Source organism: Atractosteus spatula, chromosome 11 (assembly GCF_055471065.1).
Source record: "Atractosteus spatula isolate fAtrSpa1 chromosome 11, fAtrSpa1.hap1, whole genome shotgun sequence".
In the NCBI taxonomy this organism is placed as follows: Eukaryota; Metazoa; Chordata; class Actinopteri; order Semionotiformes; family Lepisosteidae; genus Atractosteus; species Atractosteus spatula.
Window position 1 is genome coordinate 43,986,211 of NC_142716.1, and position 13,215 is coordinate 43,999,425.

General features: G+C 38.1%; 2 protein-coding genes across 2 annotated transcripts; both read right to left on the minus strand.

Moving 5' to 3' along the window:
• Window positions 1–260: 260 nt before the first annotated feature.
• On the minus strand, window positions 261–4,902 carry LOC148824118 (uncharacterized). The gene is made up of 5 exons (XM_088927764.1): window positions 4,833–4,902; window positions 4,362–4,473; window positions 3,510–3,669; window positions 2,465–2,635; window positions 261–1,887 (listed from the first exon to the last, which is right to left on the minus strand). The coding sequence occupies exons 2-5, from the start codon at window positions 4,391–4,393 to the stop codon at window positions 1,078–1,080; spliced, it is 1,173 nt and encodes a 390-aa protein (XP_088783890.1). The 5' UTR covers window positions 4,394–4,473; window positions 4,833–4,902; the 3' UTR covers window positions 261–1,077.
• A 2,070-nt stretch (window positions 4,903–6,972) lies between these two features.
• On the minus strand, window positions 6,973–12,405 carry LOC148824119 (uncharacterized). The gene is made up of 5 exons (XM_088926642.1): window positions 12,227–12,405; window positions 10,819–11,014; window positions 9,599–9,684; window positions 9,007–9,395; window positions 6,973–8,843 (listed from the first exon to the last, which is right to left on the minus strand). Exons 2-5 carry the CDS (start codon window positions 10,857–10,859, stop codon window positions 8,715–8,717), a joined length of 645 nt encoding a protein of 214 aa, XP_088782768.1. The 5' UTR covers window positions 10,860–11,014; window positions 12,227–12,405; the 3' UTR covers window positions 6,973–8,714.
• Between the last annotated feature and the right edge of the window lie 810 nt (window positions 12,406–13,215).

Genomic DNA, 13,215 nt, shown 5'->3' on the forward strand with positions numbered 1-13,215 from the left:
AACCTGATACCGGACATCACTTCTTCTAGAAAAACTGTAAAAACACAGTCTAACTTGATCAAAACAGGGCAAATTGTGACACGCTCAATAGGAAACATCTCAATCTGCTCTTTCAGTTAAGTTTCATATTCCAAATTTTGCAGTATCTTGATTGTAAATTACGTAATTGTGAGAAAGTCTACAAGTAACATGAGGAAAGTCTGAATTCTGAACCTTTTCTTCACATTTCACTAGGGACAACAATATGAATAACAAAAACAGAAATTCTTTTTTTTTATTTAAAAAACATTCAAATACATTTTAAAATCTTTCACAATGCCCAAACCAAAAATATATTAAACCACCAAACCCAAAAGCATATAAAGACAGGATAGTAGTAATTCCCCAGTCTTTCAATATTTTAAACATTTAAACTATTCTTAAAGTCCTCAGACATATCAGTTTAAGTTTTTTGGGTGGCTGAGATATGAAGACATCTGAAAGGCAAATAAGACCTTGGAATGAGCCTAGATATTGACAATATTTTAATTATTTTAGATATTGCAGCATCTGTCAGTAATACAGCAGATGGAATACTGATGGACAGCCTTGAGAAGCAAATTGGACTTCCTAGTATGGTCTTGTGATTAAGTCATATTTTTATATCATAGGGTATATCAAAAGGGTAAATGCACAAATGTGTAAGTTTTCAGCTAAAAGAGCATTGGTATAAAATGTGTCCCTCCCATCTGTGGTTTATCTTGCAAACATTACAAAAAATAATGTATAGGAAGTTTTATCAGTGTAAACACCACCACACAGTATTTTCAGAAACCGTACGTCTTATCTAATGCCACATAAGAAGCAATTCAAAACAGTCCTGAAGTTTAAAGCAGTACTGCACGTTGGTGAGTGTTGGATTTTGCAAGGCACTTCATTACTGCAGTCACTCCTTACAAACAGTTGGCAAAAAAGTATTGGGGCTAACCCTACCTTCAACCCAAAGAGGGCTGAATAAACTGGACAAGGATTAAGAAAGGCAAATTACTTTTTTGTCTGCAGTATTTTGGTCAGCCATAATAAAAGCAACATTTAATTTTATGTGGCTTGCTGTGCTGGGAAACATGCTGTGCTCTCCGTAGAAACAGAAGGATCATAAAATAAAACAGTACTCCCCAGTTCAAATTTGTTTTTTTCCAGGTTTTTTGCAAGTCTTTCCTTCTTTTGGGAGAGCAAGCGTTCCCAGGAATTTTCAAATTCTGGATCAAGTTTGTTCCTTTTATCCGTCACAAAATTATTCACCCCTTCTTCTGAATTGAGCATTTTACTAACACTCTCACATTCTGCACAGTTTCCATATTCCCATCGAGGTATAAGATTGTATTTAAGAGGCTTTGGTGAGTATTGGATGTTTGGAAACAAGTCCAAACATCTCAGGCAAGGAGGTTTTGGGCCGTAACCAGTCCAGCTGTCCTCTCTGTCAAGTGCACCTTGTTGAATTTCCTCTGAATCACATTTGTCTTTAAAATTAATCATGTAAAAAGCAGCAGAATATACATATTGTGGAAGTGGAATTCCTATCACTGTCTTTTTCTTTTCTTCAGGGATAGTTGCCAGACTCACTGCAAATGATACATTTGTGTTCCATGTGTTTATACATGAAAGATCAATGAAGATTTCCCTCTGCGGCAAGCCTTTGCATGACACCGAGCCACCAAAGTAGTTTCGGGTTTTCTGTTTGGTTTTGAAATCTAAAAAATAGCAGTAATTCACAACAGTAGAAGCAAAAAAGAAATCATTTCCACACTTGTCTTGATCAGGGAATGCAGGTAGAATCATTTCCTTATTCAAGTTCCACAGCTGGTCCAGAACAGCCTTGACATCTTTGTCCCCTTTAATTTCAACCACCTTAAAAAAAGAGATAAAATAGTCACTATAATAAAAACTGCAGCAGCTTATATGAAAGAACAATGTATATATATATATTAATATATTATATAATAATCTCTATACAATACTATTTTCTCTGCACTAGACTGTGTATACAACAGCATCTACATCAGTCTATACAGTAGATACTATAAACATCATAAAATGATTTTAATACATTTGTATGTGTTATGATATCAGGCTTCATTATGAATTAATGGTAACAATCTCTGGACTCCAGAAGGAGGGGTTGTGGATTCAGATCCCAGGGAAAAAGCTGTCTTTGTGTCTTGGAATGAAGTTCAGGGCTCTAAGAGCTCCAATAGATGCCCTGCTAGTCTGAACTCAAAACTGCACTTTTCTCCATGGCCCTGTGATGGACTGTCATTTTGACTCTACAAACTGTGATGCAAAGTAAGGAAATAACCCTTTTACCCTGTAAAAATAAATAGCTTGCTCAACATAAAAATGAATATTTGCCCCCCATTTCCCAGCATTCTTTTTGCATTCTTGAGAACATCTGCCTGATTTAAACAAAGCATAATGTTGAATGTACCACATCCAGAAGTACTGAGTAAGGCGGTCTCTGGGGAAGATGGGTTTTGTATTGTTCAAACACATCTCTGTAGTTCGATTTCAAGTCCGGAAGGAACTTTTTAGGAAGAACGTCATCGGGCTCAATAGAAGGACGGTCGATATGTCCGAGAAAGAATATGCTGTGTAAAACCTGATCAAGAGAAATGCAAAATACAAAATGTAATGCATCTGCACATATTGTACGTACGAGCATATACAGTACAGTATGTAAAAATATACAAGCAAGACACAATAAATTACATTTGCGAGCCTTTCTTCTGTGAAGTTTAAATTTCACTATTGTATCTAACATTAAAAATGTTCCATTTAAGTCAACTTAAATTAAATTAAAACTTGTTGGAGCCCCTTGCAGGCTGTGGGAGGGAGTTCCGCTGTCATGAAGCTATGACACTAAAGACTGAATTAGCCATTTATTTTGATCTGCACCCTGAGTATGAACTGAAGGGCTCTGGACATGTTGGGGCAGCCAATGGACTCGACACTCGAGTTAACAGTCAGCTCTCTTACAGAAACAGATTAACAGATGTGTAACAGATTAACTGCCAACGCATGAGAGACAACTGTGTTAAAGTTTATGAGAAAAAAAAGACCATCATCATTTGTGTTTTTACATTCAAGTAGAGTGTGCAGGCCACCATGTGTGCTACTTGATGCTCCAACAAATGAGCTGGTGTGTCACCACAGTGTAATCGAAGAGCATGTAGCTATTCTAAATGTGAATGGGATCCAGGCAGTGAAAAGACCATAACCCAGGAAGTAATGATGAGTGGACCCCTTAGCACAGCAATCCCCAAGTTACTTGTATTTTCCTTAGCACACATACAGTATACACAATAGACATGCAAAATCTCATTTAGTATATCCTTCAAGTGTACATTACTCATGAAAGCTTTGCAAATACCAAGGAACATAAACTAATCAGCAATATAATCCAAACAAAATGTTATTTTAATTGCAAGCCATTGTTACACAAAACAGAAACAAATCTGAAATACGTGACTAACCTCTTTGATGTATTTTTTTGCTCTGTCAGGGGTTAGATGTTTGAGGCTTACAGCTGACTTAATCAATTTCAGTGTAACAGTAATGAACTGACTGCTACTCCTCACAAGGTTCTGCGTTCTACTTCCATCGATGTTCACATGCTTTATTTTGTCCAACTGACTACAAAAAAATTTCGACAACAAAACAATTTTCTCAGAGAATGATTAAATATTTCTGCACTTTAGTGTGATCATGTTTGTTCTGACAATGGCAGATTTTTTTCAGTGCTACAAAATAAAGTAAAATGTAACCATGTTTCGAGAACCATTTTGCTGTTTTGTGAATGAATGAATTAATCCAGCAGTTTATATGCTCTTACTGCTACAAAGGTTCTATCAAATAACCAATGCTTGTCATAAGACTACAGTGATGAAATCACTACAGGCTAGCAATACTAACTGTTCACTTTTACCATTGAATAGCAATTCTCAGAATGTCACTCTACATCTACCTCAAATCACTCTGATTTACATCTGAAATCGCGGGCCAAAATGTTTCTGTTTTCTTACATAATTCAACGAATGATTTACTGCATTGGTTACATAATTCTCCTGCTCTTTAGCAGGATATAAATATATATGAGACCATCAGGAATCTTCAGGGCTGGATTGGAACCTCTGGACGAGAGGGTGAAACACAAAATAATCTTTAAAAATGTTATAAGCTCATGAGTAAAACACGACACCATAGCCACTGGCTATTCTGTTGCAGAATGAATTATCTTTTTGAGATGCACTGTGGCTTACACATAGGAGACCTGTTCAGAAATTGAAAATGCATTGTCATCTTTGTGGAGATGTTTATTTAAGTACCTCGTCATCCTAATGCTGTTTGTTGCACTCATTATTTCAGTATTACTTTCTCAGGTTCCAGCCTGGACAGATCACTGCAGACAGCTCAGACTTGTCAGGATGTCGAAGAGGGCTTTTAAAACCAAAAATACAGTAAGTAATAAAAGCAAATTCCAATTGGCAAAAATGCAAAATATGTTGAGGCTTGTTCAACAGTCAGTTCCATCTTTCCATTCCACCAGCCACTTTCTAGCTGATTTATCCAGTACAGTGTCGCAGGGGATACTGGAGCCTAAACCAGCAAGCAACAAGCGCAAGGCAGGATACACCCTGGACAGGATACTACAGTACTCCATCAGACAGCACACATAGACACAAACATGCACACACTCGCACCAGAAGCCAGTTAACCTGTGTTTTGGAATATAAAGCCACTGGCACTTTAAATATTTTTTTAAAAGAAAGGTTTAAGAATAACTTCCTGTATCTTACCAGTTTTTAATAACGCTTTCTGAAGAGGGATCTGAACCGTCTGAAAGATGTGCAGCCAAGAACACGAAACTGAAACTTGTACTTCCTTGTATGTTAACTGGGAGTGGTTAAGGAAAAAATCCAATGTTGCTTAATAAAATTAAAGATACAAAGACTACAAGTGAGCTTCATACATTTTTATTTTCTCATACACCCTGCTTTGTTATAGACAATGGAGTAACATTTAGGTGAACTTAAAACCAGGTGGGCAAACACCTGGTTGGCCATGTTTAATGTAGAGGAATGCAGGATTTTGAATGCAGAGAACGAAAACATCAACACAAAAGTGATACAAACATGAAGGTCGGGCTCTGTATTCTGGTTGAAGTTAAATTATGCAATAATACACACAAAATCTTCCTCCTATAAGCAGGTACCCTATACATTCTTGGGTATTAGTCGGGGAGCTGTTGCAAGGGAGGGCAGAGATGAAAATTATGGGATGACCTCCCCGCTTAGTTTCGTTTAAAACTCCATATGCATCGTAACACAAAGATTTAAGAATGGATTTTTCACGACTCCTTTTCAGTTACTGGATTGGAACGGCCGTCGAGAAGTCAAAGCCACTGAAACCAGGTGTAGAATGTAGTGCCAATCTTGTCCAGTAGATGGAGCTACTTCTAGACTTTTCTCTTATTCAGACTTGTATCAAATTAAAACGTTATCATAATCATCAAAAAGTGTAATTAAATCTTCTTTCAGTCACTCTCTGAAATGGAATGTAGGCAAGAAATAACTGTACAGACACCACCTTAAACATCACTGAGCCCTTTTCCCTTCCCTTACACTGAAGCTAAGCAGGTGTGAGCCTGGTCATGGGAGACCTCCTGGGAAAAACTAAGGTTGTTGCTGGAAGAGGTATTAGTGAGGCCAGCAGGGGGCGCTCACCCTGCAGTCCATGTGGGTCCTAATGTCCCAGTATAGTGATGGGGACACTATGCTGTAAACAGGCGCCGTCCTTCGGATGAGACGTAAAACCGAGGTCCTGACTCTCTGTGGTCATTAAAAATCCCAGGGCAAAAAGAGTAGGGGTGTAACCCCGGCGTCCTGGCCAAATTTCCCATTGGCCCTTACCAATCATGGCCTCCTAATTATCCCCCTCTATGAACTGGCTTCATTACTCTGCTCTCCTCCCCACTGAGAGCTGGTGTGTGGGGAGCATTCTGGCGCACTATGGCTGCCGTCGCATCATCCAGATGGGGCTGCACATTGGTGGTGGAGGAGGGGAGTCCCCATTACCTGTAAAGCACTTTGAGTGGAGTGTCCAGAAAAGCGCTATATAAGTGTAAGCAATTATTATTATTATTATTATTACCTTAATGGCAGCCTATTATTACCTTAATGGCAGCCTTAGGGTTTCAAAGACAAAACTGGATTGAATTAGAAATGTAATAACTGGTTTAAACTGCCACAGAATGGGTCTATTTCATCCAAGTCAAATTCTCATTCTGGTAAATTTGACCTTTTGTGAGTGCTGAGTGAGCCGTTAGCACCGACTTGAAATGACTGTGCTCAGAGGTCACGGCGAACGTAGGTGGTGTCAAGGCACCTCAGTGCTATACATACTGTGCTCGCACAGTCAGAGAGCCAAGTCTGAATCACTAGCAGGTTTTGGGCTGCTATAGAGGACCAAGGTCCAATTTTCAAACAAAAGGTGTATGTTTACAGAGTACAGTATTCAGTCAGGTGATTGTTTTAACAAGCAGGAAGAGGAGGGGAGTGGACAGCTGCTGCCTGGGGCTGAGGGCAAAACACCTGTATGGACCACGGGCCAGAGGGAGAACTTACCATTGATTTGACTTCCAGGGAAAGAAACAGTGAATCCTCTGAATCTCGGAGAGACAAGTGTTTCTTTGTCAACATGATGTTCAGTGGTAAAAACACAAGAATATAAAGTGCAAACTTTTAAAAAAGGTAATTATGCACTAATGATGAAATTAAATCTTCATACAGAGAAAACTACTCAGCTGAATAAATGTGCAAAAGGGACATTATAAATAAGGTACCAGAAATGACAGGGAACTGTTTAAGTGAAATTTTAGAACTCTTCTAAAACTGGTAAGGCACAGAAGAAAGAAAAAGTTCACAATACATCCTGATATTTCAGTTTGTTTGCTGACATTTACTGTAACATACCTTATCCTTGTAGGTCATCAACATGAGCATTTCGGTTGCGAACAAAATATTGAATTTAAAAAATACTTTTGCAAAATTTAACAATTTAACAAAATGGGACACCACAGAAAGGCTCAAATTACTTTTGCAAAGCACTTTATGTAGCAGAACAGAATGTGTTGGGTCCTTTCTTGAAGCAGTTGCTCAACACTGAAAATGCACTGAGAGTGCAGATGGGCACAAGACAGTGGGAGGAACAAACTGGTGTGGTGTGGACACAAGAGAGCACAGATACTCAAAAGTGGCCACATTCTTGTCAGTCTAGGTGAACAGGATACGTAAAAAAATATATTTCTCCATTTTCTTGATCTGTTAAACAGCATTTCAGTATTCACTTCACAAACAACTGCAGCAGTTATTTATTCCTATTCCTATATGAAAACATGCTGTTATCCATTATGAAGTAAAACATAATGAAGTGTTAAATATTTGCTTCCTATTCCCATTTAAAGCTTGCTAGGCCAACACTTCCCTTGACAGGTGTGGACAGGATGTGATTTGTGTGCAGCGCTCCGTCAAACTGAAGTCTTCCATTTTCCTTTCCTTATTGTTCTGTTTACACAACCAAAAGACAGAGGTGGAAACTACACTGAATTGAGTTACAAATGTTAAAACCAAATGGTATACAGGGGCTGAATGGCCCCATCTCATTTGTTATCATTCTTACAGCACATTACCTATTTACATCTGTTTTTTGCTTCAAACGTGTGAAGATGGTGTGTGCAACATTAACTGCTGCTTCAACATGCCATGACTGCAAACTCTCAAACTGCAAAATGCAAAAGCTTTGTAAAGCTCTGAATATTTCTGCAAGGCACTGTACGTACATACAGTAATAAAGGTGGAATAGCAATATGTTTATGAATCACATTGCAGAAACAATACTCTGAAGTTCAATCGTTGTAGTTGATGACAAACATTTAGTGAAGACATTTTCTTCATCAGCAGTACAGTCAAACAAGCAGCCCATGTGGGTTCAATATAGACTGTCACCGGCCAAGTGACCAAGTTTGGCTCAAAAGAAAAGAAACTCCCACACAGCAGTCTTCAAATGAAAACAAAACTGGACTTATTGCCATCAAAATAGGGATAACAAAAAAAAACCTCACAGGAGTACTCTCCACACCTTCCCTCCAAGGCACCCTCCCCATACTGAGCCCGTCCTCTCCAAGGACCATCTCCTCAAAGGGACTCACTCACATTTTCTTAACAGAGATGGGTTGTTTGCTCAAAATAAAGTATTTAACCATCCCCCCCAAAAAACTAAACAAAACAACTAACCTTACATCGGTTATTTATAGATGGCTCACCAGTCACCTTTCCCTTTAAGATCATTTGTGTGGTACTACAAACAGGAAAGGTGACTGGTGGCCATCTTGATCAACACAATACAATACTCCAACGGGGAAAACACTGCAGTGATTTTAGGGAAACAACAAAAGGGAAAGTATCATTCACACTTCATTCGTATCACATACACACTCTCAAACATACCAGAAGGATAGAGGGAAGTATTGGAGTATTTCACATTCAGAAAGAAAAAAATAACAAGCACTCTGTCACATATACAAGAGACTGAAGAATAACAAATGGATATTTTTCTTCTTGATGCAACACAATCAATGAATGATAATCCCCACGATGCTTTTGCCATCAGTCTTAAATGACCTACAAGTCCATCAAGAAGTCCATCATTTCAGAGAAATCCTTTTCCTTGCTTTCAACAAACTCCCGGGTGTATCTGTTTATTTTTTTAATTGCCTGATCTTTCAAGATCTGCAAATGCTCTTCTTCAGTCTGCAAAAAAGAACAGGTATCATCATTTGTGTAAGAAATGGTACAGTAACTGTTGCTGGCTTCTTTCCATACATTAGAACATACAATTTTCATTTCTAATTTAAAAATTCAAGATTTACAGTGGAAAGAGCATCATGAACAAAAAAGGCCAAGATTATCTTACTTCTGGTGCTGTGTGTTCTCCATACTTATAGCTTTGGATAGGAAAAGGTCCGACCCCTCTGTTTCTGAAGACGGATTCCACGCTGTGTGACATAAGGTGTAGTTCATGGTTTTCATATGCATAGACGTTGCCTCTGCTGTCAACCATCACAACCAGCTGTTGCCCCTCAGCCAAGCAGGGGTAGTTGTCAACAGCACCAATAACAACCATCTTCTCACTCTTGGGGAGGTACAGCTCTTGCCAGCTCTCCATCATGTCCTTTCTGCCCCAATAGATGGTCCCATCCTGTCCAGTGATCCTCAGATAATAGTCTTTTGGACATTCCAGAGGCACTCTCACTCCTGTGTGTCTCTTCACGAGTTCAGACAGCTCATCTAGGTCTAATTTAGCTGCAGAAAGAAGAATGTTTCAGAAAACCTTGGAGAATAAAAATCAGAAACACGCAGACTGAAAAAACACATACTGCGAATGCAAGTCTTCAAACCTAGATATTAAAAGAAGCTCAATGACAGAACTTGAAATGAGAACATTCCTAATGTTCCCAGCTGACTATAAATACATTTCAACAAAGAATAACTGAAAAATCACCTACATTTCTTGAGCTGGAGGAAGTCCTTAATGCACTTCTGAACTTCAGGTTTACAAGTCTCAGTTTGTTTACACAGAAGCCGTTCTTCACTAGAAAAAACAAAGAAATGTTAAATCTTTTGCTCATCACTCTCACAAGCTAAGCACTCTTTTGGATGGTACCTGGATTTGCTTTACTGGATATTTCTCCAATGTATTTCTCAACCATATTGACATTGTTTAAACTGTAAAAGATTTGTTTGCATAATCTGACGTTTTATTACATTTATTCTGAAACAGCAGCATTATCTACTAGCACTTTTGTCATCACAACTGATGTAGATATTTTACAATTTCCTTTCAAAACTGCTCATACGTGTTATCTATTAGCATCATACAAATCTTTTTTGATTTTACTAGAAGCTTAAAAACTAGTAAACAAAGAAACTGTTCTCCTTCATTCAACAGGGTTTAGTAACCATTTTAAAGTGGATCCCAGTTGTCTAAATAGCTGTGTAGAATAAGGGTATTTGTTAAAAAAATATTTATAGTTTGAAATAGTATTTTAGGAACATATTTGAAATCAACTCCAAACTGTATTTGATAGATTTTTTTGTTATTGAAATACTTAAAAATGCACTGAACTGATTTTGGGCCATTTATTTGAAAATCCACAGAAAAACATTTTCAAATACAAATACTTTGATGTTCATGTAAATAGATGGGGTACATACAGGAAGAAGGAATTAAATCCTTGATTTACTATTTTCAAGCATGAATGGTGAAAATGCTCTTTCACAAAATTGAGTAAAAATGCTGCCACAGAATTATTGGCTAACAATTCCATCACGGATGTTATCTATCTTAAGCCATTCCTGTTAAAGTTTTTAATAAAGACTGCTCTTTGCATTTCATGTTTCCAAGTAGTGGAAGCAAACCCACAGCTCTCAACAAGCCTCAGTGTCCATTTATAGAATTACGTTTTCTGAGCCATTTTACTGATTCTAAATAAATCATTTGTAAACATTTTGTCATGATACCCTTTACCTAAAGACCTGAATGTATAAAAATAGAAAAGAAAATTAAAACGATAATTTCTAGTGAACATCGTGTTATATAAATATTAGTTAAGGTGCACAGAAAATGAAACACTAACTTTTTTTAGCAATATGTTCTAAACTCAATGTTACTGAAGTCATAGTCTTGCTACTTCAAAATAAAAAGCAACAATTAGTATTTACTTACCCCTTTTGCCCACCATTGTACGTCTTAAGCTGCACAGACATTTCCAGTGTAAGCAAGAGTCAATAAATATGTATAAATCCAAATACTTTTTTCCCCAGTACTTGCAACCTGTATTTCCTTCCTCCCGTCTGGTTTCAGTTAACGCACAAAAACACACACAAGGAGCAAATGGGCAATGTTTCTGAAAGATCTGAACCTAAAAATGAAAAAAAGACATTGATGTTACAAACTGAGCTGCCGAGTCTGTAATATGCATAGACTTCTAGACTTTTCAGCTCTCGGTACCCAAATACTGGATTCTCTAAGAGCTGAAAACCACACTTACTCCTACACAAAAGGGTGCTGCCAGCACTGCCGTTACCATGTGAAGAGCACTTGGACAGCATTTCTCAAAGAGAAATTGCTTCTGCCTGCTTCACACAAGTGAACACTGGAGAACCTCTGTCTTTACCATAAGTCTTTATGCCCTCACTCCCATCTTTGAAGGGTGTTCAGATCACAAAAAGTTGCAGACCGGAGCTTACTGATGCGAAACTGAAATACACCGTGGAAATGTTCTGATGGCTAACCCTGGACTGTTAAAAGCAATGATTCCTAAGTATAATTCTGGGAAAGCCCAATTAACACTTTGGTAAAAATGATTAAGTCTAAAATACTGCAGCGCCCCATGCACCCAAGGCGGGCTGGGAACTGCACCTGGGGGCGGGACTACGGGACTGTATATAGTGGGGCGGAGGCTGGCCGACAGACTCTTCCCTTCGTGTCTGTCTGTTAGTGGAGGTGCTGTAACGTGTGTGTACGTACCTTTCCCAGTTCAAGTTAATACATGCGTTCAACCCTATTCCCCGAGTCCCATGCCTGCTCCATTCCGTACCGAAACCCGAATTCGTTACGATACGTTTAAAGTACAAAGCGGTTAGGTAAAAATCCCCTCCGCTACAGACTTCTGCTGATTTACGAAGTGAAACAATTCGTCTTTCTCAGGGGTGGATCTGCGCCACAGCGATGGCACAGATCTTTCCGTTTTTTTTTTGGCTAAAGGTGAAATAGAACAGGTGTAATAGTTCTTAAAAACGTGGAAAATTCATTCTCAAGAGGCTAGTTAGTAGCATGTAACAGATTTATGATACGTAACCTTGAACAAGATTTTAAAAATCCAGTTCCGCCTAACTGCGCTATAACAAAATGGCACCCAAATCGAAACTTCTTAAAAGTTATCGAGGTTGTCAATAAGAATTTTAGTCCACCATCCACATTCGTATAAATAATAATAAACTAATAAAGCATAAAAACGAACGATACATTTTAAAAGCAGATTCACGAATGCGAAACGTGTGATGGTAAAATGGCTTCTGTACATAGCCTCTACACTAGCTCTCACAAAATACAAGAATACACATTCACGTACCCGTTTTCCAGTGTCCTTTAAAATTTTAAAAGGTTAAAAGGCAGGTCACTTCAACCCGATCCAAACTGTGAAGTACAATGGAACCAGTCCTGGCTGAAAACGTCGGAAACAAAAACACCACGCAAACTGTATTGAAAAAAACCGTATCAGGCGTGGCTAGATGTTAGTCTACGCCTGTATTTCGTAATAATAGAGGAAATGAAAAACGACCAAACAGAAGTGGAAACAGTTAGCTTACGCCAAATTTCAGTAAGTTGCGTAAGTTTATTATTTCTATGCTTTAGCCATACATTGTTTCGCTGTGTGCAATAAAAAAAGCTACAAATGTTATAAGGTTGTGAATTGTCGTTTTACCTCTGAAAAAGTATTGTAATGGTTTTAAGACAAGAACAAAATAAATAGTACATATTAATAAGTAGTACTATAAAAGGAACAAGTGCCCAGAAGAGGATAGTTGCACCTTACACTCCAGTGTGGGTTTTATGGAGGTAAAAAGGTCAAGTTTTGTTTTTGGGGTTCACCTAAACTGTATCAGAGAACTCCTAGGAATCCCTAGACAAGACCCCTGAGACAGTCCTAAATTATGACATTTATTTTACAAGCATTACATTTTATCTGCTCTCAAGGATTAAACATTGAAGTATAAAAATAACTGGCATGTGTCTGTGCAATAACTTCCAGAAAAATGAACTGGGTGTTTCAGGCAGTGCTCCCCCTGTTCCAACTCCAAGATTTGTCACTCTCTCTCTGCTGGAGTTCCCATGGATCACGACTGGGACCGTTTCATTTCTTCTTCTGTGGATGTAATTTTTGTATTGGATCACATAAATTCTTCATCTTCTTAAATTTCCTTCCTTTCAGCTTTGGGATATTTGCTGTTCCTGGTTGCAGGCACATGTCATTTCAGGACATTAAATGTACCATTAATAGAGAAGGGGGATTTATTGAAACATTAACAGCTAAATATGTTGCTCAAGGGTATAATGTCA